The 25,068-nt window shown below is 40.2% G+C and overlaps 1 protein-coding gene across 1 annotated transcript in view; it reads right to left on the bottom strand.

The window, feature by feature from the left end:
* The window catches only part of NIPAL1 (NIPA-like domain containing 1), a 64,156-nt gene that overhangs the window by 19,603 nt on the left and 19,485 nt on the right, over positions 1–25,068 (bottom strand). Inside the window, exons 2-3 of the mRNA XM_006894179.1 lie at positions 10,844–11,110; positions 2,109–2,165 (exon numbers count right to left, since the gene is read on the bottom strand). Of these exons, the coding sequence (XP_006894241.1) occupies positions 2,109–2,165; positions 10,844–11,110 (324 nt within the window). The remainder of the gene's footprint in view (positions 1–2,108; positions 2,166–10,843; positions 11,111–25,068) is intronic.

Here is a 25,068-nt window from a genome sequence, read left to right on the forward strand (position 1 = left end):
CCATACTTGATGGTTCTACCTAGGTTGCCCTTTTTGTTAATCTACGTGTGTTCTGTTGTGCATAGGGTTTTCAGAGGCCTGCTATTTCAGAAGTATGGAGTAGAGTTCTACTGTCACACCATGGTGTTGCCTTGAGTCAGGTTGACTTGATGGCAAGTAGTTTGTCTTAGGTTAAAATGAATTCAAGTCACACACACACAAAAAACAGTTGTGGCAGTCTCACTGAAGATGGTAACAAATAGACACATTCTAAATGGCTTTCAATAGAAAGTCTACATTCGTTTCAAAAACATAAAGAGCTCTGGTGGTTTAGTCTGCTGCTAACCAAATGGTCAAACATCTCTGGAGCTTTGAGTCTCTAAGGATGAAGGTTTAAAGTTTCTCTCTTGGAATCTAGTGGAAGGAGGAATCTTCTCTCATTGCAATTTATAGTCTAGGAAAAGATTGCCATGGACTGTAGCTGGTAGTCCTGAATAAATATCCCAAGAATTCTAATAGAACCAACTGTGTTTCTATTTGATCAAGAATCTCAATTGTTTTGCAAATTTTAAAAGTTCATAAAACCACAATGCTTTGTAGAGCTCTAGAAACCAGCTAGGTGATAACCAGAAATACCCACTGCAGGCGATGGAACCAGTGTCTGAATTGTAGCTATCTACCTTCCATCCCTGAAGCATCTGAACAAGGACATTCAAGCAACAGTTTTCACGTCCTAAGGATGAGTTCCTGAATGAAATCTCTTTATTTGATTTCATTATCAACCAAGTGTAAGACGACTCATCTAGATTTAGTTAAAAATCAGCTGTGGGCTAAAAAGCCTCTTGTTTCAATTAATCAGGATCTGGTGGGTGGGGCTTAGTATTTAAAAGTTGCTTGGGCCCTCAGGCCCAGTGTTAAAATTGTGTCTGAGGAGAACATGGTCTAAGGGATACAGCACTTATCTGCAAATGTACTGAACTGAGATAACTTGGGGTTGCTGTGATACTGAAAGCTGTGCCACTGATATGTCAAATGTCATAATGGTGCACAGGATTTGAAAGGGCTCCCAGATTAAGACAGACTTGGAAGCAGGATTGGCATCTACTTCATAAATAACACGCCTTTGAAAACCCTATAAACACTAGAGAAACAATGATAATTCTAGAACAGGGTTCAGATCTTTTCCTCCTCAAAGATTAACAGCCTCAGAAACTCAATGAAGAGTTGCTCCTCCTGTAGAGAAGGTAGTGGATTTCAACTGTTAACAAAAAAGCATGTGTTTCAAATCCACTAGCTATCCCATGAGTAAAAGATGGGCAATTTCCTTCCTTTGAGATTTTAGCATCTGAAAACCTGCGATAGGGTCAGTTAGGAATTGGTTCCAATTTGACTACACACAACAATCCTTAAATAGCCATTGTTATATATTGTTAGACCTGACTCATAGCTGACCCTCCAGTGGATCTTCAGAGGCAGTAAATTGCATGTGGGTGGGAAAAGGGATCTCTGGTGGCCTCGTGGCAAGGAGCTGCACTGCTGACCTTAAAACAGCATGAAGTTCAAATCCACCAGCAGCTCTGCAGGAGAAAGATGGGCAATCTCCTGTGTAATTTATTGCCTCTGAAAACCTGCTGGAAGGTCAGCTATGAGTTGGTTCTAACTTGATGGAACATAACAAAAACAAATCCCAGAGGGGAGAAGATTGCCCATCGCCCTCCCAAGGTGCAGCTGGTAGATTCAAAGCACATGCCTTTGGGTTGGTACTGCAACTCCTTACCACTGAGCCAGAGCTCAGCTAGACAGCCTTAATATATTTTCATGTTGCAAGAGAACTAGATCCCCTTGTCTTAAAAAAACATATAGCTAAGAAAGTCACATATATGAATTAGGAGCAGGAAAATAAGAAAACAATTTCTCTCAATCACTGAGAAGGAAAAGAAGATATTTTAAATTAAATATAATATTTCAAATATTATCTTTTTACTTTAGACAGTATTGGTAGCACTGTAAACATAAAACAATGTGTTATACAAACACAAAAATTTCTAGACTTAAATTTAATTCTTATCAAGAAAATTAATCAATTCAAAAAAATTGCTTTTAATTTATTTTTACCATTAAGAACTTACTTGAGAGTAATCCTGCCCACCAAAGCCATTCCTTGAGGTAAGAATGTCCACCTTGTCCTAGGAAAAAGTAATAAAAACAGGAACTAAGTTCTGCTTGAAAAAGATAATGAACATATTTAATGTCCTGAGCTGTGTACATGAAGACTGATATGGTAAATGTTTTACTACTCGTATATTTAGTACAATCATAATTTGTTACGACATTAAGCTTTAATTGAAAAATGATCCCTAGGAAAGGTATTGGATGATTGTTGCTGTTGTCATCAAGTCGACTACAAGTCATAGTGACCCATCCTGTGCCATCCTCACCATCTTTGATATACTTGAGCCCATGACAGTGGCTGTGCCAATCTGTCTTGTCTTCCTCTCCTTTGCTAACCTTCCATCATTCCAAGCTTGAGGTCTTTGTCCTTTTCTAAGGACTGGTCCCTCCTGACAACATGCCCTAAGTATACAGGATGTAGTTTTACCATCCATGCCTTCAAGGAGCATGCTAGTGGCACTTCCTCTAAGACATCTGTTTGTTCTCCAACATCACAATGCAAAGGCATTGATTCTTCTGTCATCAATAGTCATTATCCAACTTTAAGATGCATAGTAAGTAATTGATAAGACCATAGCTTAGATCAGATGGACCTTAGTCTTTAAACTGACATCACTGGGATCCTGGGCTGAATTCTTTCTGACTCTTCTTTCTTGGTGTTAATAGAATGCTCTGATCTCTGCTGTATATAATCTCTGTGACATCTCAATAAGAGACTAACTCAGATGCAACCTAATCCTAGAGATTGTATCTTGCCTCTAGTCCTACCTCATTAATAAAGATTTACAGCATATAGATGGAGGATAATTACATAATATGTACATGTAGAAGAGGCTAGTTAAAACAGCCATTGTTTTTAGGTCAAGTACATGGTGAACTTACGAACAACAGACCTGAATCCTATCCTGTGTCACCCTTATCATCTCTGATATACTGTGTCAATACATTTCACTTGGGGGGCTTCCTCTCTTTTGTGGACCTATTGCCATGGGAAAGTCTGCTGTTAGGGACCTCTCCAAAGTACTGAAGAGCAATGGTGTCTCTCTGGAGACTAAGGTGCACCTGATACAGGCCATGGTCTTTGCGATCACTTGTTATGCATCAGAGAGTTGGACAGTGACTAAGGAGGACAGAAGGAGAATCGATGCCTTTGAGCTGTGGTGCTGGAGAAGAGTATTGAGGGTACCATGGACTGCTAGGAAAACAAACAGATTCATCCTGGAGAGGGTTAAACTGGGTGGTTCCTTGGAGGCAAGGATTCTGAGGCTCAGTCTAACATACTTTGGACATGTTGTAAGGAGGGACCGATCCTTGGAGAGGGACATCATGCTTGGGAGGGTGGAGGGACAGCGCAGGAGGGGAAGGCCCTCTATGAGGTGGATTGATTCAGGACTGGGGTAATCAGGGTGGGCGTGTCGGAGACAGTGTGATTGACACAGGACAGAGAAGAGTTTAGGGCTGTTGTACATAGGGTTGCTATAAGTCGCAAGCGACTCGATGGCACATAACAAAAACAACAACAACCACCATCTTTCCAAGTATGATAACCCTCTCCAAGGATTAGCCTCTCTTAGCAATATGTACAAAATGTGGGTGACTAAGTTTTACCACCTTTGCCTCCAAGGAGTACTTTGCTCTTTCATCAAGATATATCTGTTGGGGTTTTGGCAGTCCATGGGATATTCTAGCAAAATCCTGCTGAAGATTATCCAGAAACAATTGGAACAGTACATTGACAGTGAAATACCAGAAATATAAGCTGGGTTTAAAAGAGGTCGTGGCACTAGAAACATGATTGCCGATGTCAGATAGATCTTGGCAGAAAGCAAAGAGTACCAGAAGAATGTCTGTGCTTCATTGATTATGCAAAGGCATTTGACTGTGTGTATCACAACAAATTGTTGCTAACCTTAAGGAAAATGGGAATCCCAGAACACTTGATTGTGCTTATGCGAAATCTATACCAGGAAGCAGTTCTCAATACAGAGCAGGAAAACACTGCATGGTTCAAAATCAGGAAGTCATGGTTCAAAATGCATCAGGGATGCATCCTGTCTTCATATCTTTTCAATCAATATGCAGAACAGATCATTTGGGAAGCTGGTCTTTATGAGGAGGAATGTGGCATCAGGATTGGAGGTAGACTCATCAACAACATATGTTATGCAGATGACACAACTTTACTTACTGAAACTGAAGAATACCTGAAGTGCTTGCTGCAGAAGGTTAAGGACTGTAGTCTTCAATACGGATTGAAGCTTAACATCAAGCAAAGACTCTAACCACTAGACACTGGCAGTATCATGATATATGGAGAAGAGATTGAGGTTGTTAGTAATTACAGCTTGTTCAGCTTCATAATCAATACTCTTAATAACAGCAGTCAGGAAATCAAAAGATGAATTGCATTGGGAAAAATCTGCTGCCAGGGTACTGAAAAAGCAACAACATCAGTCTAGAGAGTAAAGTGTGCCTAATCCAGGCCATGGACTTAGCAAGTCTTTCTTGGCTAAGAATGACAGAAGAAGAATTGAAGCCTTCAAGTTGTGGTGCTGGAGAAGAGTCTTGAACATACCATGGACTGCCAAGAAAACAAATAAGTCTGTGTAGGAGAGGGTGAAACCATGTTTCCCCTTGGGGGCTAGGACTTTGAAGCTTTGTCTCACATACTGTGGACACGTGGCCAGGAGAGACGGGTCCCTGAAGAAGGATGTCATGCTTGGAAAGGTAAAGGGACAGTGCAGGAAGGGAAGAACTTGGATGAGATGGATTGATACAGTCACTGGGGCAATGGGGGTTGGTGTGTCAAAATTAGTGAGACTGGCTCAGGACAGGGCATGGTTCAGAGCTGCTGTAGATAGGGTTGCTATGGGTCACAGGCAACTTGATGGAACATAACAACACCACCACCACCACCAACAGGGATTATTCAGCACTTTTCTCCAACACCACAACTCAAAAGTATCAATTCTTCCTCTGTCATCCTCATTCATTGTCAAGCTCTCAGATGCATCACAAGTGACTGAAAAGACAAGACCTGAATCAGGCATACCTGAGTTTTCAAACAGACACCACTGGTCTCCAGTATTCTGGAGAAGTCCCTGACAGGCAGACTTGCCTAAAGCAACATATCTCCTGATCTTCTGACTGGTGGTATCAAGGGTGTTGAGTGTGGATACAAGTAAGATGACAGTGTCAGTCAATTCTCCATCTACCACGATGTTGCTTATTGGCCCAGTGGTAAGGACTTTGTTTTCTTGATTGAGCCATACTGAAGGCTGTAGTCCTTAATCTTCTGCAGCACTTAGTATAGTATTTCATTGTCAGTCCTATGTACTGGTGTAACTTGTAGGCTGCGGTTATGTTTGAAACTCTGATACCAGTGTCAAATGCCAGAAGGATCACCCATGTTGGACAGACTGCAGCAGAGTTCCTAGTTTAAGACAGACTGGGAAGCACTACAGGCCATCCACTTTAGAAATTACAAGCCTTTGAAAACTCTATGAAAATAGCACTAGGTACCTTGATTACAAATCACTAATAAATCTTCTATGGAGCTCTGGTGGCCTAATGGTAAAAAGCTGTGCTGCAATCTCAAAGACACGTGGTTCAAATCCACCAGCTATGGGAGAAGGCTGGGCAGTCTCCTCTCATGCAATTTACTGCCTTTGAAAACCCACTGGAAGGTCAGATGCGAGTCAGTTCCAACTCGGTGACAAACAACAAAAACAATTTATATTCAATAAAATATCTCAATAAAAGTCTGACTCAAGTTATCACCCAATCTAGTAGATTATAAATAGCCCCCTTAACCTAGTGCTGCTCACCTTGCCTCATTTAAATGTCATCCAGTTGACTTTAACTCATGTCAACCCTATGAACAATAGAGCGGAACCGTGCCCTATCCTGTGCACCATCCTCAAGATCTCTGATATGTTTGAGACCATTGTCAATCCATAATGTTGAGTCATCCACTTTGCCCCGATATTATATACACACACACACACACACACACACATTTTTTTTATTCATTCGTTTGTTCATTCATTCATTCCAGCCTATTATTGCAGCCACTTTGCCAGTCCATCTAATTGTCTAATTGACGGTCTTCTCTTTTGATGATCCTCTCTTAAGACTAGTTCCACCTGACAACATGTTCCAAATATGTGAGACTAAATTTCACCATCTTTGTTTCTAAGGAGCATTCTGGTTATACTTCCTTGATTTTACTTTCATTAACATTCTAAAGATATGAACTTACAACACAGAAGATCACTATACTAGATAATAAAAGGGAGAATAAGTACATAATACTTTTGTATGGACAGGAGGCTACTTAAAACAGAAGCCCTTAGTTCTTAAAATGGTATCTTTAATTTTTAATGCTTTAAAGGAGTTTCTTGCAGTGTATTTGAGCAATACAGTGTTATTTAATTTCCACAAATGCTGCTTCTAGTGATGTTGTCCATGGATTCAAGTAAAATTAAATTCTTCACAATTTCAATCTGTTCTCCACTTATCATGATATTGCCTATTGGTCCAGTTCTGAAGATTTTTGAGGGATTTTTGTTGAAGTATAATTCAAACTGAAAGCCACAGCTTTTGATGTTGATCAGTAAGTGCTTTTATGTCTTCTTCACTTTCAGAAAGCAAGTTGTGTCAACTACATATCACAGGTTGATAATGAGTCATCCTCCAATGATGTTGCACTCTTAATCATATATTGAGAATGAGAAACTGAGGAATAAATGTTCATTGTTAAAAAGATGATTTTAAGATCTATTCTGTAAAACCATGCTGTGAATCATCAGATACTATCCACACACAAACAAGGAATTCCAGCTGGTTCTTGTATATGGTGTGAGTTTTCTGTAGACAGATGTCCAATTACGCCAGCATCATTTGTTAAAGAATCTGTCATTTCCCCACCTAATGGATTTCGTTTTTTGTCAAAGATCAGTTGAACATACATGAATGAGTTGATTTCTGGGTTCTTGATTCTATTCTTTTGGTCTATGTGTCTATCACAGCATGCTGTTTCCAATACTACGGCTGTGTAGCAGATTCTGAAATCAGAGTATGATGCCACCTACTTTATTTTCCAGTAGCCTTTGCTTATTTAAAATCTCCTTCCTTTCTAAATAAAGATGGAAAATGCTTTTTCCATCTCCTTGAAGAATGACATGTGTATTGGGCTTATATTGAAACTACAGATTGATTTTTGTAGGATTTTTATTTTCACATATTGAGTCTTCCTATCCATGAACATGCTATATTCCATATATCTAGGTCTCTTTTTGGTTTTTGTGCAGTTGTGTTTTGAAGTTTTCTTTAGATTGATCTTTTGTGTCTCTAGAATTTTATGCTATGATTGATTATTGTCATTTGTCTTGCTTATTTCCTTTTTTATGTTCTCTTTGCTACTGTGGAGAAATCCAACTCATTTTTGTATGATGATCTTGCATCCTATCACTTTACTAAATTGGTCTACTAAATTCAACAGTTTTCTTGCTGAGTGTTTAGGATTTTCTATGTATACTATCATATCATCTGCATATAGAGATAGTTTTACCTCCTCCTTGCCAGTTTGGATGCTTATTTTCTTTTCTTACTGATCTTCTGACATGGCTTTTTATTGCTTATTTCCAAACTGTAAAGCTCCAAATATCATTGCTGATGTCAGATGGATCCTGGCTGACAGCAGAGAAGAACAGAATAATGTCTTTTTGTGTTTTACTGACAGCCTGGGAAAAGGCATGTGACAATGTGGATCTTGTTGTTGTTATGTGCCGTTGAGTCATTTGCGACTCATAGCGACCCTATGTACAACAGCCCTAAACCCTACTCTATCCTGTGCCAATCACATTGCCTTTGACACACCCATCCTGATTACCCCAGTCGCTGAATCAATCCACCTCTTACGTCTTCCCCTCCTGCGCTGTCCCTCTACTATACCCAGCATGATGTCCCTCTCCAAAGACCTGTCTCTCCTTGCAACATGTCCAAAGTATGTCAGACGAAGCCCCAGAATCTTTGCCTCCAAGGAGTAGCCTGGTTTAACCCTCTCTAGGATGAATCTGTTTGTTTTCTTGGCAGTCCATGGAACATTCAATACTCTTCTCCAGCACCACAGCTCAAAGGCATCAATTCTCCTTCTGTCCTCCCTAGTTATTGTCCAGCTCTCTGATGCATAACAAGTGAATGCAAAGACCGTGGCTTGTATCAGGCGCACTTTCCTCTCCAAAGAGACACCGTTGCTCTTGAGTACTTTAGAGAGGTCCCTAACAGCAGACTTTCCCATCGCAATACGTTTTTTGATTTCCTGGCTGCTGGTGCCAAGAGTGTTGACTGTGGAGCCGAGCAAACTGAAGCTGTGAACAATCTCAATCTCTTCGCCATCCATCCTGATGCTACCAATAGGTCCAGTGGTGAGAATCTTTGTCTTTTTGACATTGAACCTCAGTCCATACTGAAGGCTGCAGTCCTTGACCCTCTGCAGTAAGTGCATGAGGTCCTCTTCAGTTTCAGTGAGAAAAGTTGTGTCATCTGCATAACACAGATTGTTGATAGATTTCCCACCAATCCTGACGCCACGCGTCTCCTTAAAACTCTGACATTCTCTTGTCCATCCATCGGATGTTTGGTGCTCTTCTCCAATATCACAAAGGTGCCAATTATTTTTCTATCATTCTTATTCACTATCCAGCTCTCAGATGCACAGAAAAATAATCAGAAAGACCATGGCTTGGATCAGATGCACCTTAGTCCCCAAACTGGCTTCATTACTCTTCAGTAATTTGGAGAAGTTCCTAACTGCAGATTTTCTGTCAATTTTACTGACCCTAGAAAGATCTTTTTAATGTTAAAAATGATTTCATTTTAAATTCATACTATCTGTAGTTAATTTTGCTGAATGTGAAAAAGTAGAATTTTTCTGCTTTAATCCTTTAATTTTGGTCAATTGCCTCAATACCTGTTTTCTTAAACAAGGCATTCTTTCTCTGTTGATTTGTAAAATGTAGAAGTACTCAGGTTATGTAAGTTTTTATTATCTTTTATTATTTTTATTAGTATAAAGCTCTTAGTCATACAGCATTTACTATTTTATTAAGATAGCATTATAAAATGTTTTATTTTCTGCTATTACCAGTCATCTTTCAGTAAGAATCTTTTATAAACTTTTTATACAATTTGTAGCCACTTACTTTTCCATATGAACCACAGAAAAAAGTTTAACTAGGTTATGTTATGCTTGATTAAAATGAATAGAAAACTCAATGAAAGCTGGATACTCACAGCTACACAGCATCAAGAATGTTACTATGAAAAGATAACCAATTGGAATTTACAGCTTTCATACTTCCTTTTCCATATGAACCACAGAATAAAATTTAGCTGGCTTCTGTTACACTTGATAAGAATGAATAGAAAACTTACAGTTAATATGGATACTCAAGCAAAGTTATGTCTGTATGAATAGACGCTCTCAATTTATTGATTTCATGTTTATACTATTCATAGGAACCTTCTAGATGCAAGGTAGCTGTGTGCTAGACAAGGCCCCCGGCTCTTGTGGATCTACTATCAATAAGTAAGTAAACTTACTTAATTAATGATAGTATGTAACTAACAGTTATCCTAAGCACAAAGAAGCAAAACATTAATGCCATGCTAGGGGAATAAAGGGGTGGGTGGGAGGATGTCAACATGTACCAGAGGGAATGGATAAGAAAGAACGCTCAGATGTGATGATAATTAAGTTGAAGAATGACAAATGAAACAGAATCAAGAAAATAAAAGCAGGGGAGAGCGATTCCTAGGCAAAGAGAAGACATGAGGAGGAACAGAAGCTCCTTGGCACATTCTGAGAACTGGAGAAAAGCAGCTGAGTGGGAGGGCAGCACAAGCTGAAGTGGAGAGGTAGCAGGTGGTGCGATTACACAGGTCAGAGAGAGTAGTCTGGTGTTTGTTCTTTTCTGAATGCAAAAAAATGCCAGCAAAGTATTTCTGACCTGGAGTGTTGCCTGAGCTGACTCTGAAAACCAAAATTATGGAACAAAATCCATGAAAGAAGAACCTACACTACATCTGAAACCTCTGAAAGCAAGAACAAGTCTAGTTTCAGTCTCATCTCAAAGGACATGCAGCTGGCTCCAGAAAATTTTAAGAAAAGAAAGACAGGTGGAGATTATTATTTTTTAAATTTGCTCTAGTATCAACTCTAACAGTAACCTCTTGTGTGCCAAAGGAGAACTGTGTTCCACTGGGTTTTCAATGGCTGCTTTTTCAAAAATGTATCACTAGGCCTTTCTTCCAAGGCAACTCTGGGTGAATCTAAACATCCAACCTGTCAGTAAGCAGCCAAACACATTAACTATTTGTTTCCCCGTCCCCACCGTGTTCTGATGGCCCAGTGGTAAGAAGCTGCGCTGCAATCTCAAAGCCACATGCTTAGAATCCACTAGCTCCTCTGTAGAATGTTGTGATTTAATGCCGCTGAAAACCCACTGGAGGGTCAGCTGAGTCTGTTCTGACTCGACAGCGCACAGCAACAACAGCCCCAACACACACTGGGAATTCCAAGATATGTGAGACATAAATAATAAATATTATTACTATAACATCATAGCCTTAAAAGAAGACTGTGTTTACAGTTAGAAATTGGAATTGGCTAGTTGCATTTGGTTCTTACCAGCTCTAGTAACTCCCTTCTTGGCCAGTCGTAAGAGGCCCTTCTTTTTCAGTACAAAGCTGGAGCCAATGAAAATACTTGAACTTATGGCGAGTGCCAAGCCCACATAGAGACTGTATTTGCTTTCGGTGTTTGCAGAAATGCTCAAGTTGGTTACACTGGAATTCAGGTCCATGTAGATACGAGGAGAAGCCAAAAGTTGTGACACATTTGTAATCTCACACCAAGCCTGGGAAGAGTTTGGACAGACCAGAGATAGGATATAACCTGAAAGAGAAGAAGAAAATATAAGTGAAAAACCAGGAGGGGGATGCATTGATGTTTACCCTCTTACTAAGAATCACAGACGTGAATGGAAGGTGCTTTCTGCCGCGTGATGTCACCAACAAGCAGTCCACTGGTCTGGAGACCTGTTGTTCATTGTGTGCAGGTTTATACAATTGTTTTGTTGTCAGCTTTAAAAAATGAGTGACTTCAAGTGAACCATCCAGGGACTTGTACCACTCAGCAGCTTCAGCGGCTTCAGCGGCTTCAAAGAAATAGGATCTAACAGAAAACATCAAAATCTAGATTCACATTATAACTTAGAAGTTCTAATAATGCTTGGCTCTTCATTTCAGCTAAGCAGCAACTTCCTGGAGCAGTAAGCATACCACTGCCACGGAATTCATTCTGATTCACAGAGATCTTACGGGACTTTCCAGCCTATAAATCTAAAGAGGAGACTGCTCTTCTTTCTCCTTTGAGGCTCCTGAGATGCACAGCCTTTCCATTAGTGGCACGACACAGCACATACGATGCCAACATTGTGCACTTCAGAAAGCATATTTAAATCCAGACTTGGTTTTCCGTATATCACTGAAGAGTCTATATTTTCAGCTTTACAAATCTCTTTTTTTACCTAAATAAAACAGAACTTATATATGAGAGCACAGAACTGGGCTCCATAAACTTTCCATTAATTTTTTTAAAGTGGATTGACTGCCAGGCCTTTCTTTTGATAGGTGGATTTATACTTCCAACTTTTTGATTAATAGCCAAATGCAATAAATGTACCACCCAGTAACTTCAAACAATGAACAAGGATGACAGAACTGACGCCTTGAGATATGGTTTTATAGACTACTGAATTTCCCATGTGTTGCGAAAAGAACAAACAGATATGACTCAGAAAGCACAGGCAGAGTGCTCATGAGAGGCAAGGGTGGCAGAGCTTCACCTCACATACTTTGGGCAAGTTGCTGGATGGATGTTCCTTCTAAGGGGACTTTATGTTTGGAAGGTGGAGGGTCAGTGAGAAAGGAAGCTCCTCAACAAGATGGACTGACATAGTGACTGCAGCAATGGGCTCAAATATGTCAGAGATGATAAACATGGCACAGGACGGGGCAGGGTTCAGATCTGTTGTTCATAGGGTCACTGAGTTGTACTCAAAAGAGCTTAAGAACAATAAAAACATGAGCTAAATGTTGTTGTTACCGTCTAGTCCGAACTGACTCAGAGCTGACCCTCCAGTGTGTAAACTGAGGTAGTATAATAGCACAAGAGGAGATTGCCTGTCTTTCTCCCACAGAGCAACAGGTGGATTTGAACCATATGCCTTTGGGATGGTAGCACACCTCTTTACCACTACCAGAATTGGGTATTTTTAAAAGAATAAAATGTCAATGAAAATTCAAAAGTCACTGCCACTGAGTCGATTCCAACTCACAGTGACCCTTCATGGGGTTTCTCAATCTTATTTTCACGGGAAAGAGTTTCCCTATGGAGCCACAGGTAAATTCGAACTGCCAAGAATGCCTAGCCTTTCAGTCAGCAATGAAACCTATAGGTCAAACGTGAATTTCATGAGCAAGTGTTTGAAATTTTGGAATTTTAAACACTAAAATGGGAAATGAAAACATTTATATTACCTAAGAAACTACTTGGAATCTCTTCTCCACTTGAAAAGATAGCAACAAAGAGACACAGATCAGATTTTTATCGTCCCAAATTTCCTTATCTTCTTAAAAAAGCTAATTTTAGTGGTTAAATGAAATATCAATCTGTTCTGTAAAGATTCACTGAAATCACAATAAAAGGTTTTCTTTTTCAAAAAAGGCATATTTTGTTCTTCCTCTATTTTTTATGCTGTAAGATCTGCTTTCCCCTCTGTCTTGCCAGGGGTCCTTTCTCCCTGTTCTTTCTTTCACTTTAACCATTTTGCATGGCCCACCTAATACTAGCTCTGCCTCTTATTTTGCGTTGCCTTGGTAAACCTTTTTCACTTGTTTCATTGAGGGGGAAAAAAAGACAGGCCTATTTTTTTCCCCATTTATTTTAAACAAAAGATGGTAAAGGAATATTGACCCAATACAATTTTACTAATCAATAAAATCAGTTTTACATCCCCAAAATACTACTAATAAAAACCAAAGGCAGTTTGATCAAATTGTTTCTTAGCAACAAAACATCAGTAAAAGGGCCATTTTCTCCTTGGTAAAGCTGTACGAAATCATCTAAATTTTATTTAAGCAAAGTTAAAAAATAGTCATAAAGCTCAAGTCTGTTATGTGCCGTTGAGTCACTTGCAACACATAGCGACCCGGTGTACAACAGCTCTGAACACTGCTCTACACTGAGCCAACCTTAATCTCTCTGACACACCTACCCTCATTACCCCAGTCACTGAGTCAACCTATCTCCTTCAGGGTCTTCCTCTCCTGCACTATCCCTCCACCCTCCCAAGCATGATGTCCCTCTCCAAGGACTGGTCCCTCCTTCCAACATGCCCAAACTATGTCAGATGGAGCTTCAGAATCCTTGCCTCCAAGGAGCAGCTTGGTTTCACCCTCTTGAGGATGAGCGTGTTGTGTTCTCCAACTTTTTGATTAATACTCTTCTCCAGCACCACAACTCAAAGACATCAATTTTTCTATCATCTCTAGTCATTATGGTAAAATAATTGAATACAACATTGAACATTATTTCACTCATCTCTGTAAAGTGGTTATGAATCAACTTTGTTTTGTTGATACAGAATAAATTTTGAATTAAATTTCTAAATATTTAGGTATATTGTGGTATCAAGAGTTTATTATTCAAAATGACTTTCCTATCCATGTGAATGGGCAAGGACATGGGAATAGGGGGTCTGTTCACAGGGCTTGGCTAGGGTCGTCATTAAATTGAGTGAATTCAGCAGCAGAAATTGGGAATCTCACCACTAGGAAAGAGGTAGCAAAGAACACAGAGTGTGTATCCTTCAGGGAAAAATATTCCTGTACTCCTCAGACCAGGGCCTACATGAGCAGCAGCAGCACTAGCTGCAGCTGAGAACCAGACACCTTACATGTGACAGAGCTAATTTCAGGACTGCTACCCTATGGAACCAGAGCTAGGGGCCTTTACCCAAGCTTGTTTGGGGGTGGGGTGATGCCAAGATGCACCCGATCCAGGCCATAGTCTTCACAAGTTGTTTGCTATACGTCAGAGAGTAGGCAATGACTAGGGATGATAGAGAATTGATGTCTTTGGTGCTGATGAAGAATGCTGAATATACCATGGACTGCCAGGAGAACAAACAGGTTTGTCTTAAAGAAGGTAAAGCCAGACTGCTCCTTGAAGACAATGATTCTGAGGCTTCGTCTGACATACTTTGGGCATGTAGGAAGGAGGGACCAGTCCTTGGAGAGGAACATTATGCTTGGAAGAATGGAGAGATGGAGAAAAAGAGGGAGACCATTGATAAGATGGATTGATACAGTGACTGGGGTAAAGCTGGAGTTAGTAAGAGGCCATATAAATGGCTGTCCCCACCTTGGACACTTTTTACCTGTATCAAAAGATCTCTGGCACCACAATTCATGGCATACTGTGCTGTTAAGCAAAAGGCTCCGAGTCTCTAGTGGTTCAAATCCAACAGTGGCTCCATAATAGAAAGATAAGTAGTCTCCTCCTGCTATAACTGACAGCCTCAGCAAGCCAATGAAGGGTAGCTGTGAATCAGCAACTGCTCGGTGACAGTCAGGTTTGTTTCTAATATATCAGAGAGCAATTATGCAATAAATAAGTTATTTTAATTTTTTTAAATGTTTCAGTAAATGTATACACATGGATTTATGCAATATTTAGAGAACTAACAGGTCTGTCCAAGAGAGGGTGAAACCAGGCTGCTGCTTTGAGGCAAGGATTTCGAGCCCGTCTCACATACTCTGGGCATGTAGCCAGTAGAAGCCAGTCTTTGGAGGATATCATGCTTGGAAGGGTCAAGGGATGGTGCAAGAGAGGAAGACCTTGGATGTGATGGATTCACACAATAACTGGGGTTATTACTAACTCTACTGACTCCACAAAGGGGCACTGCCCCGTCAACAGCCTTCACTACAAAAAGCCAATTCTCATGAGGTCAGACATCTCTCCAATACTCCTTGCACCTATTTCTAATTCCAACACTGTTCTTAAGGTTCTGTTGTTGATTGCCATCAAGTTGAGCACGACTCTTAGCGACCCTATGAACAAAAGGCCTGAAGCCCCTCAGCAACTATTGACGTTTATCAAAGTTCATGGAGTTTCTGGAGGCATGTTGCTTAGGAAGTGGATGCCACTCCTGCTCCAGCGGCCTAGTGACAAGAAGCTGCACTGCGATCCTGAAGGCACTTGGTTCAAGGCCACCAGCAGAAGGGTGGGTAATCTCCTGTGCGGTAAATTGCCTCTAAGAACCCACTGGAGTGTCAGCTATGGTTCAGTTCCGACTCTACAGTATACAACAACTACCACCACCTTATTCTTCACCAAGTTAAGAAGTTCCTTGGCAGCAGATTTGCCCAATGCCATATACATCCTTTGATTTCTTCACTACTGCATCCATTGGTGTTGACTGTAGAACCAAGTAAAATGAAACTTAATGCTCTACTGGGTCTGAAATCCCTTGAAATAACTCAGATCACATAGAACCTACTCAAACAATAATGAGGTTTATTTTTATTTTGTTGTGTGCTAACAAGTCAGAACTGATTCATAGCTGACCCTCCAGTGGGTTTTCAGAGGTAGTTAATTCCATGGGAGGAGATAGCTCATCCTTCCCTCGTGGAGCAGCTGGTAGATTTGAGCCATGTACCTTTGGGATTTTAGAGAGAGTGAGACAGTGTCAGAGATAGTGACATTGGCTCAGGATAGGGCAGGGCTCAGTTACTGTGCATAGGGTTGCTATGAGTCATAGTCAACTTGACAGCACATAACAGTAACAAGAAGGGTGCTCTTGGTGGCCTTGTGGTGAGGGAGAGCTCTGTCCACTCAAAGACAAGCAGGTGTTCCCCAGGAGAAAAATCAGCAATGTTCTCCTATGTGATTTATAGCCTCTGAAAAGCCACCGAAGGGCTGAGCTGTGAGTCAGTTCCAACTGGACAACATATAACAACAACGTATCATGGAAACCCTATTAATATTGAGGAATTTCCAGGAAGTTTATTTGAGTAAACTTTCAAACTGCACATTTTTAAGCAAGCCGGTTCCCAGAAATCTTCTTGGCACTGTACATCTAAGCAAGAGTCCAAGAATGGACAGTAATTGTGGATATTTTCATTAGTAAGAATTCCAGTTACATTATTTTCTGAGAAAACCTCTGACTTGACTTTCTAGTCAAAATTCCATGGCTGTATTCATGTCACTTAGTATGTAGTTAACATAACCATTCCAAAACTTCATCTCTGAAGTCAATGTGGGTGGGCTTCATTCCAGTGAAACAATATTCTTTCTGAGCTGTTGTGAGAGCAAAATGTTTTAGACATTTATAGAGGGTGAGGGGGTGGAGGGTGACAAGGGAGATCAAAGCATCTTTGCTGCATTCTTCAAGGTTGTATTATAAGGAGTGGAGCACAAAGGCTGCGAGTTTTATGGCAGAAAATTAACAAGATTGTTGTCTGGTTTCTGACTTTAGAACTTAAATTGTTTTATGTTTGGGGAGCATGTTTCTGAGGAAGCCTATGACAGCTATGTGACTGAACAAGGAAACGAAGGCATGACTGGTGGGTGGTGGTGGAGGAGTGGCGAGCAGCTGAAGGGGAGAACGGGATGGAGAAGCATGGAGAAGCACGTCTGCACAGGCACTTTACAGGATTCCAGAGGAATTATGTCATAAGTGCCCTCAAGCCGAGTATGACTCAATGTGACCCTATGAAAAACAGATCCCGTCTCATCCTATGCCATCCTCCTCATCTCTGACATATTTAAGGCCATTGCTTCAATTACTGTGCCAATCTCTTGATGAAGGTATGCCTCTTTCAATGCCCTTCCAACTTACTAAGCATGATGTCTTTTTCCTGGTACTGATCTCTCCTTGCTTCTCAAAAAATCACAATTGGTTATATGGCAAGTGAGTAACCAAAATAACGATCCAGTGACTTCAACCCAGACAGGTTTTGTGCACTATTTGTTTTCAAGCATCATCGATTTTAATACGACTCACAGCAACCCCATGGACAACTGATCTGAACCCTGTCCTATCCTGCACCATCTTTATTAAGCCCCCTACCACACTTGAGCCCTCTATTGCAGACTCTGTATCAATCTATCTCATTGAGGGTCTTCCTCTCTTTTGTCGACCCTCCGCCTTTCTCCTTGGAAAGGTGGAGGGGTCAGTGAAAACAAGGAAGACTCTCAACCAAGATGGACTGCCCCAGTGACTGCCCCAATGGTCTCCAGCATGTCAGGAAATGTGAGAATGGCACAGGAGAGGGCAGGATTCAGATCTGTTGTTCATAAGGTCTTTATGGTTCATGCTTGACTCAATACACCTAACAACAACCACCACATTTCCAAGCATGCTGTTCTTCTCCAAAAAACAGCTTCTCTTAGCAACATGCTGAAAGTATGACAGCTGAGTCTTCACTAACTTTGACTCCAAGAAGCAGTCTGGCTGCACTTTCACCAAGACATACTTGTTTGTTCTTTGCACATTCCATAGGTATTCAGCACTCTTCTGCAACACCACAACCTTCTCCTGTCATCCTTATTCACTGTCCAGTTCTCACATGCATAGCAGGTGAATGGAAAGACTGTGGCTTGAATCAGGTGCACCTTAGTCTTTATGCACCATAGAAAAAGTCCAAGGTATTACTTTTCATTGTTGTTGTTGTTAGGTGCCATCGAGTCAAGTATGACTCATAGCAACAATCTGAACTCTGTCCTATCTTGCCATCCTCATCGTCTCTAACACACTCGAGCCCACTGCTGCAGTTACTCCGTCAATCCATCTGGTAGAGCGTCCTCCTTTCTTTCGCTGACCCTCCACCTTCCCAATCATGATGTTTCTCTCTAAGGATTTGCCTCATGGTAGCAACATACCCAAATTATGTGAGAGGAAGCTTCACTATCTTTGCTGCCGAGAGAAATTCTCATTATACTTTTCCAGACATATCTGTTTGTTCTTTTGGCAGTCAATGAGATGATATTCAGTACTCTTCTCAGTACCACAGCCCATATGCACCAATTGTTCTTCTATGATCCTTATTCATTTTCTGGCTTTCATCTCAGCAGCAAAGCAAGCGATTAAAAGGTAGAGGGTCACCGAAAGTGAGGAAGACCCTCAGTGAGATGGATCAACACACTGGCTGTTCAAGAATATCAGAGATGATGATGATGGTGCAAGATAGGACAGGGTTCAGATCTTGCTACAAGTCATCATTAACTCAATGGCTCATTACCATAACATTTGGGAGATATATGTCAGTTATAAAGATAACAATATATCAATGTCTCAGTGTAATAAAGCATTATTTCTTAAAGGTAACAATTATTCAGGTTATAACATTTTTAAACTGTTTTCACCTATACAGATTTCTTCAAATATTATTACAAATAATGTATATATCAAATATGTATTATTTCTCCAAATAATAAAATCTACTTTTGACTCTTTTTGCACTTGATCAAGTTATACTCAGGCAGTCTACATCTTTGGGAACTTGCATGCTTTTGAGATTTGTCAATGTTAGTACATGTAACCAGTTTTCCCTCCTTTTTCATAGAACTCCACTGTATGATTATGCCACAATTAATTATTTTATATTTTATAGTTGAGAGACATTTAGACATTTTAGTGGTTTTTGTTCTTAGGAAGAGCATTGTTAACATTCTGACATAGCTTTGAACCATATGTTGTTGTTGTTGTTGTTGCTATGTGCCAGTCAAGTTGCTTGTGACTCATAGCGACCCTATGTACAACAGCCCTAAACTCTGCTCTATCCTGTGCCAATCGCACTGTCTCTGACACACCCACCCTGATTACCCCAGTCACTGAATCAATTCAAGTCATAGAAGGTCTTCCTCTCCTGCACTGTCCCTCCATCCTCCCAAGCATGATGTCCCTCTCCAAAGCCTGATCCCTCCTTACAACATGTCCAAAGTATGTCAGATGAAGCCCCAGAATCCTTGCCTCCAAGGAGCAGCCTAGTTTAACCCTCTCTAGGATGAATCTATTTGTTTTCTTAGCAGTCATATTTGTCAATTTTTACCCTACAAAAGCAGTTTTTTGTGTTTCAACTTAATACATATCTCTTAGTGTACATGTCCTGGAGAGGGGGAAAACAAGCTGCTCCTTGGAGGTAAAGATTCCGAAGCTCTGTCTCACATAAGATGAATATGTGACCAGGAAGGACCAGTCCTTGGAGAAGGCCATCAGGCTTGGAAGGGTGGAGAGACAGGGCAGGAGAGGACACCTCTGGATGAGATGGATTGACACAGTAACTGGGGCAATGGAGATAGGTGTGTCAGGGACAGTGAGCCTGGCTCAGGAAAGGGCAGGGTTAGGAGCTATTGCACATAGGTCACTTTGAGTCACAGGAGACTCAGTGGCACATAACAGCCACACATGTGTAAGGATATACACATACGTACACCATACAGATGATTTTAAAATTTCAAACAGATTTCCTATAGGATTATATGATTTTTCTCCACTTTAAGTTCAGCTACTACTTATGAGTATGGAAGATTGAATAATTTTTGGCTTCAGTTTTGTTATCTTTACTTAAATAAGAGAGCTTATTCGATTACAAATAGGAATGGCATCACGGTTTACCCTTTTATGGTTTTGCCATTTGCTTCTAAGTTATCTCTGCTCCCAGAGTAATTTGTTTACAAGCCTGGTGACTCACCAATGCTGCTGATGGACCAGCCATAAACTCTTAGCCACTGAAACACAGAAGCTACTATAAATAAATGGATGCCAAATTTTAAAATAAATTGTCAAATCATGGAATGAGGGCCAAGGAACCAGATTCTGGCCTGATTGGTTTCCATTCAAGAAAAATTTTAAATTACTAATTTTTAGTACTACAGCATATGCCTACAGCTGCTAAACCTGAGAAAGAAGCAGGGACCAAAAGAGCTCTTTAAAGTACAAAAAAGAAATGGGAAGAATCTTGCGTAAAAAACAATGTATTCAAATTTTGTAAATACGCTAGTATTTTTTTTAAAAATACACTAGTATTAAAAATAGTGTAAAACAGAATGTATATGAATATATGAAACATAATGTAAATGAAAGGTTGTATAAGAAAATGTATATGAATGAAACATTGTAGAAGTATTATATGAAAATCATTATATTTTTTTAAAAAGTGTTAAAAAGAAAGGATGTCAGTTTTAGGACTAAGTCATGGTATTTTCCATTTTTTCATCTGTATGTGAAAATTTTCCAGTCGTTTTTGGATGATCTGCAGCAGACTCTTGCTTGCATGTGATATTAATAATATTGTTAGATAATTTCCACACTTTGTCAGATCACCTTTCTTTGGAATGGAAAATAAATATAGATCTCTTCCAGTCAGTAGGTCAGGTAGTTGTCCTAAAGATTTCTAGGCAAAACTTGGTGAGTACATCCAAGGCAGCATATGTTTGTTTGAAATATGTCTATTGGTATGCCATCAATTCCTGGGGCCTTGCTTTTTGCCAATTCTTTCAAAGCAGCTTGAACTTCTTCGTTCATCATCACTATAGGCTCTTGCTCATATGTTGCTTCATGAAATTCTTCTGTGTCCACCAATTCCTTTTGGTACAATGACTCTGTATACTCTTTTCATCTTCTTTTAATGCTTCCTGCAGCATTTAATATTCTGTCCAAAGCATCCTTAAACATTGCAACTCAAGGTTTGAATTTGTTCTTCAGTTCCTTGAGCATAAGAAATGCTGAGTGAGTTCAGCCCTTTTGATTTTCTGACTCCAGTTCCTTGCACATTTCATTGTTAATGCTTTACTTTGTCTTCCCTCCCTGTCCTCTGAAATCTTCTGTTCAACTCCTTTTAGAAGAGGCCGTGGCACTAGGGATGTTATAGCGAATGCCAGATGGATCTTGGCTGAAAGCAGAGAGTACCAGAGGAAGTCTATCTGTGTTTCATTGACTATGTAAAGGTTTTTGACTGTGTGGACCACAACAAGCTATGGCTGACTCTGAGAAGAATGGGAATCCCAGAACACTTGTCTGTGCTTTAGCAAAACCTATACTTGGATTAGGAGGCAGCCATCAGAACAGAGCAAAGAAACATTGTATGGTTCAAAATTGGGAAGGATGTACATCAAGAATGTGTCCAATCTCCATATCTTTTCATTCTATATGTGGAACAGATTATCCAGGAGGCTGGGCTCTATGAGAAGTGTGGAGGAAGACTCATCAACAATCTGTGTTATGCAGATGACACAACTCTGCTTGCTGAAACTGAGGAGGACCTGAAGTGCTTGCTGCAGAAGGTCAAAGACTGCAGCCTTCAGTATGGATTGAAGCTCAACATCAAAAAAACAAAGATTCTCACCATTGGGCTGATTGGCAGCATCATGATAGATGGTGAAGATTGAGATTGTTGACAGCTTCAGTTAGCTTGGCTCTACAATCAACACTCGTGGTACCAGCAGCCAGGAAATGAAAAGACAAATTGCATTGGGCAAGTCTACTGTCAGGGACCTCTCTAAGGTATCGAGGAACAACAATGTCAGTTTAGAGACTAAGGTGCACCTGAAACAGGCCGTGGTCTTTGCCTTTACTTGCTATGCATCAGAGAGCTGTACAATGACTAGGGATGATAGAAGGAAGGAGAGTTGATGCCTTTGAGCTTTGATGCTGGAGAAGAGTACTGAATATACCATGGACTGCTAGGAGAATAAACAAGTTCATCCTTGAGAGGGTGAAGCCAGGCTGTTCCTTGGAGGCAAGCATTCTAGAGCTCCTTCTGACATACTTTGGACATGTTACAAGGTGGGGTCAGTCCTTGGAGAGGGACGTCATGCTTGAGAAGGTGGAGAGACAGTACAGGAGAGGAAGACCCTCTATGAGATGGATTGATTCCCTCACTGGGGTCATGGGAATAGAGCAGGGTTTGGGGCTATTGTACATAGGGTCGCTGAGTCACAAACGACTTGACGGCACATAACAACAACAACATGTGAAAGCTGGACAATGAATGAGGAATACCACAGAAGAATAGATGCCTTTGAATTGTGGTGTTGGCAGGGTATTGAATATCCCATGGACTGTCAAAAAACCCAGACAAGTCTCTCTTGAATGAAGAGCAACCAGGCTCCTTAGAGACAAATGTGGTAGATATTGCTTTCACATACTTTGAGCACGTTGTCTGAAGGTGCCAGACCTTGAATAAAAGGTATCATACTTGGAAACGTGGAGGGTCAGAAAAAGATTTTCAAGGAAATGGTTTGACACAATAACTGTAGCAAAGGGCTTGAGCACTGTGGATAGTAAAAGGATGGCACAGATTAGGGCACTGTTCAGATCGTTTACAGGGTCTCTATGAATTGTGGTCAATTCTACAGCACTTAACAATAACAACAACAATTTTTTTTTTTTTATTTTGTGTGCGTGTACCGTCAAATCAGATCTGACTGGTACAGGAGGATACTGCACCTCCTTCTCCGGCACAACATCTGGTGGATTTGAACCGAACAACAACAATTTTATCTCCCACAATTTCTTTTCCAAATACCAGCCAGTAGGACTACATTGAGTCACTTCTTTAATGTCACTCCCACAGCCACAACTTCCTCTCCATTTCTTTTTTTTTTTTCCATTTCAATTATGGCTCAATCTAAGTTCCTAAATATAAATGTTAAAGATATCACACTGCATCTTACCCCTCATCTACCTCTCTCCAGCAAAGCAAATTTTTCTTGGCATTTAATCACTCAACAAGTATTAATTTACTAGATATGATATGCTACACATTTTCTTGAAGCTGAGGAAACTACTGAATAATAAAATAGCAAAATCCCTGTTCTATTCTGGGGGTAAGAGGAGAATAGATAATAAGCACATGAACAAATCAGTACATTATGCTTTACATGATGTCTACTATAAAACCCCCAACAAAATCCATGCCACTGAGTTGATACTAGCTCATAGTGAACTCTCTGTCAGATTTTCACGGCTGTAAATCTTAGCTCCTTGAGGTAAAGATGATAAAACTTCCTTTCACATACTTTGAGCATGTTGGCTATTCATTAGAGAGCGACATCATGCTTGGGAAAGTGGAGGAATGGTGAAAGAGAAGAAGACCCTCAGCAAGGTGGATTGACACAGTGATTGAAGCAATGGGCTTCCGGGATAGGAGACTGTGAGGACAGGACAGGCATCAAATCTGTTATTCATAGGGTTGCTATGAGTCGTACTCAAAGGCATCTAACAACAACACATCTTTACTAAAGGTGTCACAAAAATATTATACCGTGTTATAAAAATATGCTTGTACTACGTTGTTGTTAGGTGCCATCAAGTATTCTGCAATTCATAGCGACCTTATGAAACCTTGATGTGAAAAATAAACCTGTGATCTGAACCTTGTTCTGTCTTGCAATATCTTCACTCTCTCTTATATGTTCAAATCCACTGTTACAGTCTCTGTGTCAATCCATCTTGTTAGAGGTCTTTCTCTCTTTCACCAATCCTCCACCTTTCTAAGCATGATCTCCTTTACCAAGGACTAGCCCTGTCTGACAATAAGCCTAAAGTATGTGAGACGAAGTCTCAGCAACTTTGCCTATAAGCAAAACCCTGGCTGTACTTTCTCCAAGACTGATTTGTTTACTCCTTTAGAAATCTATGGGATAATCAACAATCTTTGTCAACATCACAATTCAAAGGTATTGGTTTATTAAAACAGACATTCGGGGCGGGGGGGGGCGGCGGAAGAAGAATGAACTGGAGAGGAGGGTAGAGAAAACAGTGCAACAATGAATGAATGAAAACCCAAAATCTCTGTAAATGTTCATTAAAACTATTAAAATTTAATAATAATAAAAAAAAGGTATTGGTTTGTCTTCTGATTTGTCATCCTTATTCATTGTCCAATTTCAGATGCATAGGAAGGAACTGAAGAGACACTAGGGCTTAGATAAGGCACACCTAAACTTACATCCTTGCTCTTTAACACTTTGGAGAGGTCCTTGACAGATTTTTCCCAATACAACAAGTATTTGTTTCCTTAGGTGCTGTTACCATGGATGTTGACTAAGGATCCAAGTAAATTGGAAATTGACAACTTCCATCTTTTCTGTGTCTATAATCTTTTCTGTGTCTATAATGATGTTGTGTAATGGTTCAATGATAAAGATTTTTGTTTTCTTGGTGCTGAGATGTAACCCAGATTGAAGGTTACAGTCCTTGATTTTTTTTACTCTATAACTGTTTCAAGTATTCCTCACTTTCAGCAAGCAAGGTTATGTCATCTGCAAAATGCAGGCAGGTTGTTAATGAGTCTTCTTCCAATCCTTCTTCTTTATGTAACCCAACTTCTCAAATTATTTGCTCAGCATATTGGCTGAATTAGGTACAGATTATATGCACTGGGGAAAATATTTTGTAACTCCTCCAGTAAAATTGCTGTCTGTCAGGTTCCCAATAAAAAGGAAGCTCTTAATCACAATTTACCACAGAAAATATCATGTGTTCCCAAAAAAACACAAGCACTAACTTGACTCATCTAGTGGCCTCCTGAGGCTGAAAATTGCCTGAGAGGAGATGGCCCATCTTTCTCCCGAGGATGAATTGTACTATCAGAGAAGAATGGCCTTTGTACATGATGATAAAATGTGGAACTATGTAGCGATTTCTCATGATCTCATAAACCAAATAGTTACTACAATCCCAGAGGTGCACGGTTCGAATCCACCAGATGCTATGCCGGGGAAGGAGGGGCAATCTCCTCCTGTACCAGTCAGATCTGATTTGACGGTACACACACACA

Source organism: Elephantulus edwardii, unplaced genomic scaffold (assembly GCF_000299155.1).
Source record: "Elephantulus edwardii isolate Elephantulus edwardi_28Jun2011 unplaced genomic scaffold, EleEdw1.0 scaffold00137, whole genome shotgun sequence".
In the NCBI taxonomy this organism is placed as follows: domain Eukaryota; kingdom Metazoa; phylum Chordata; class Mammalia; order Macroscelidea; family Macroscelididae; genus Elephantulus; species Elephantulus edwardii.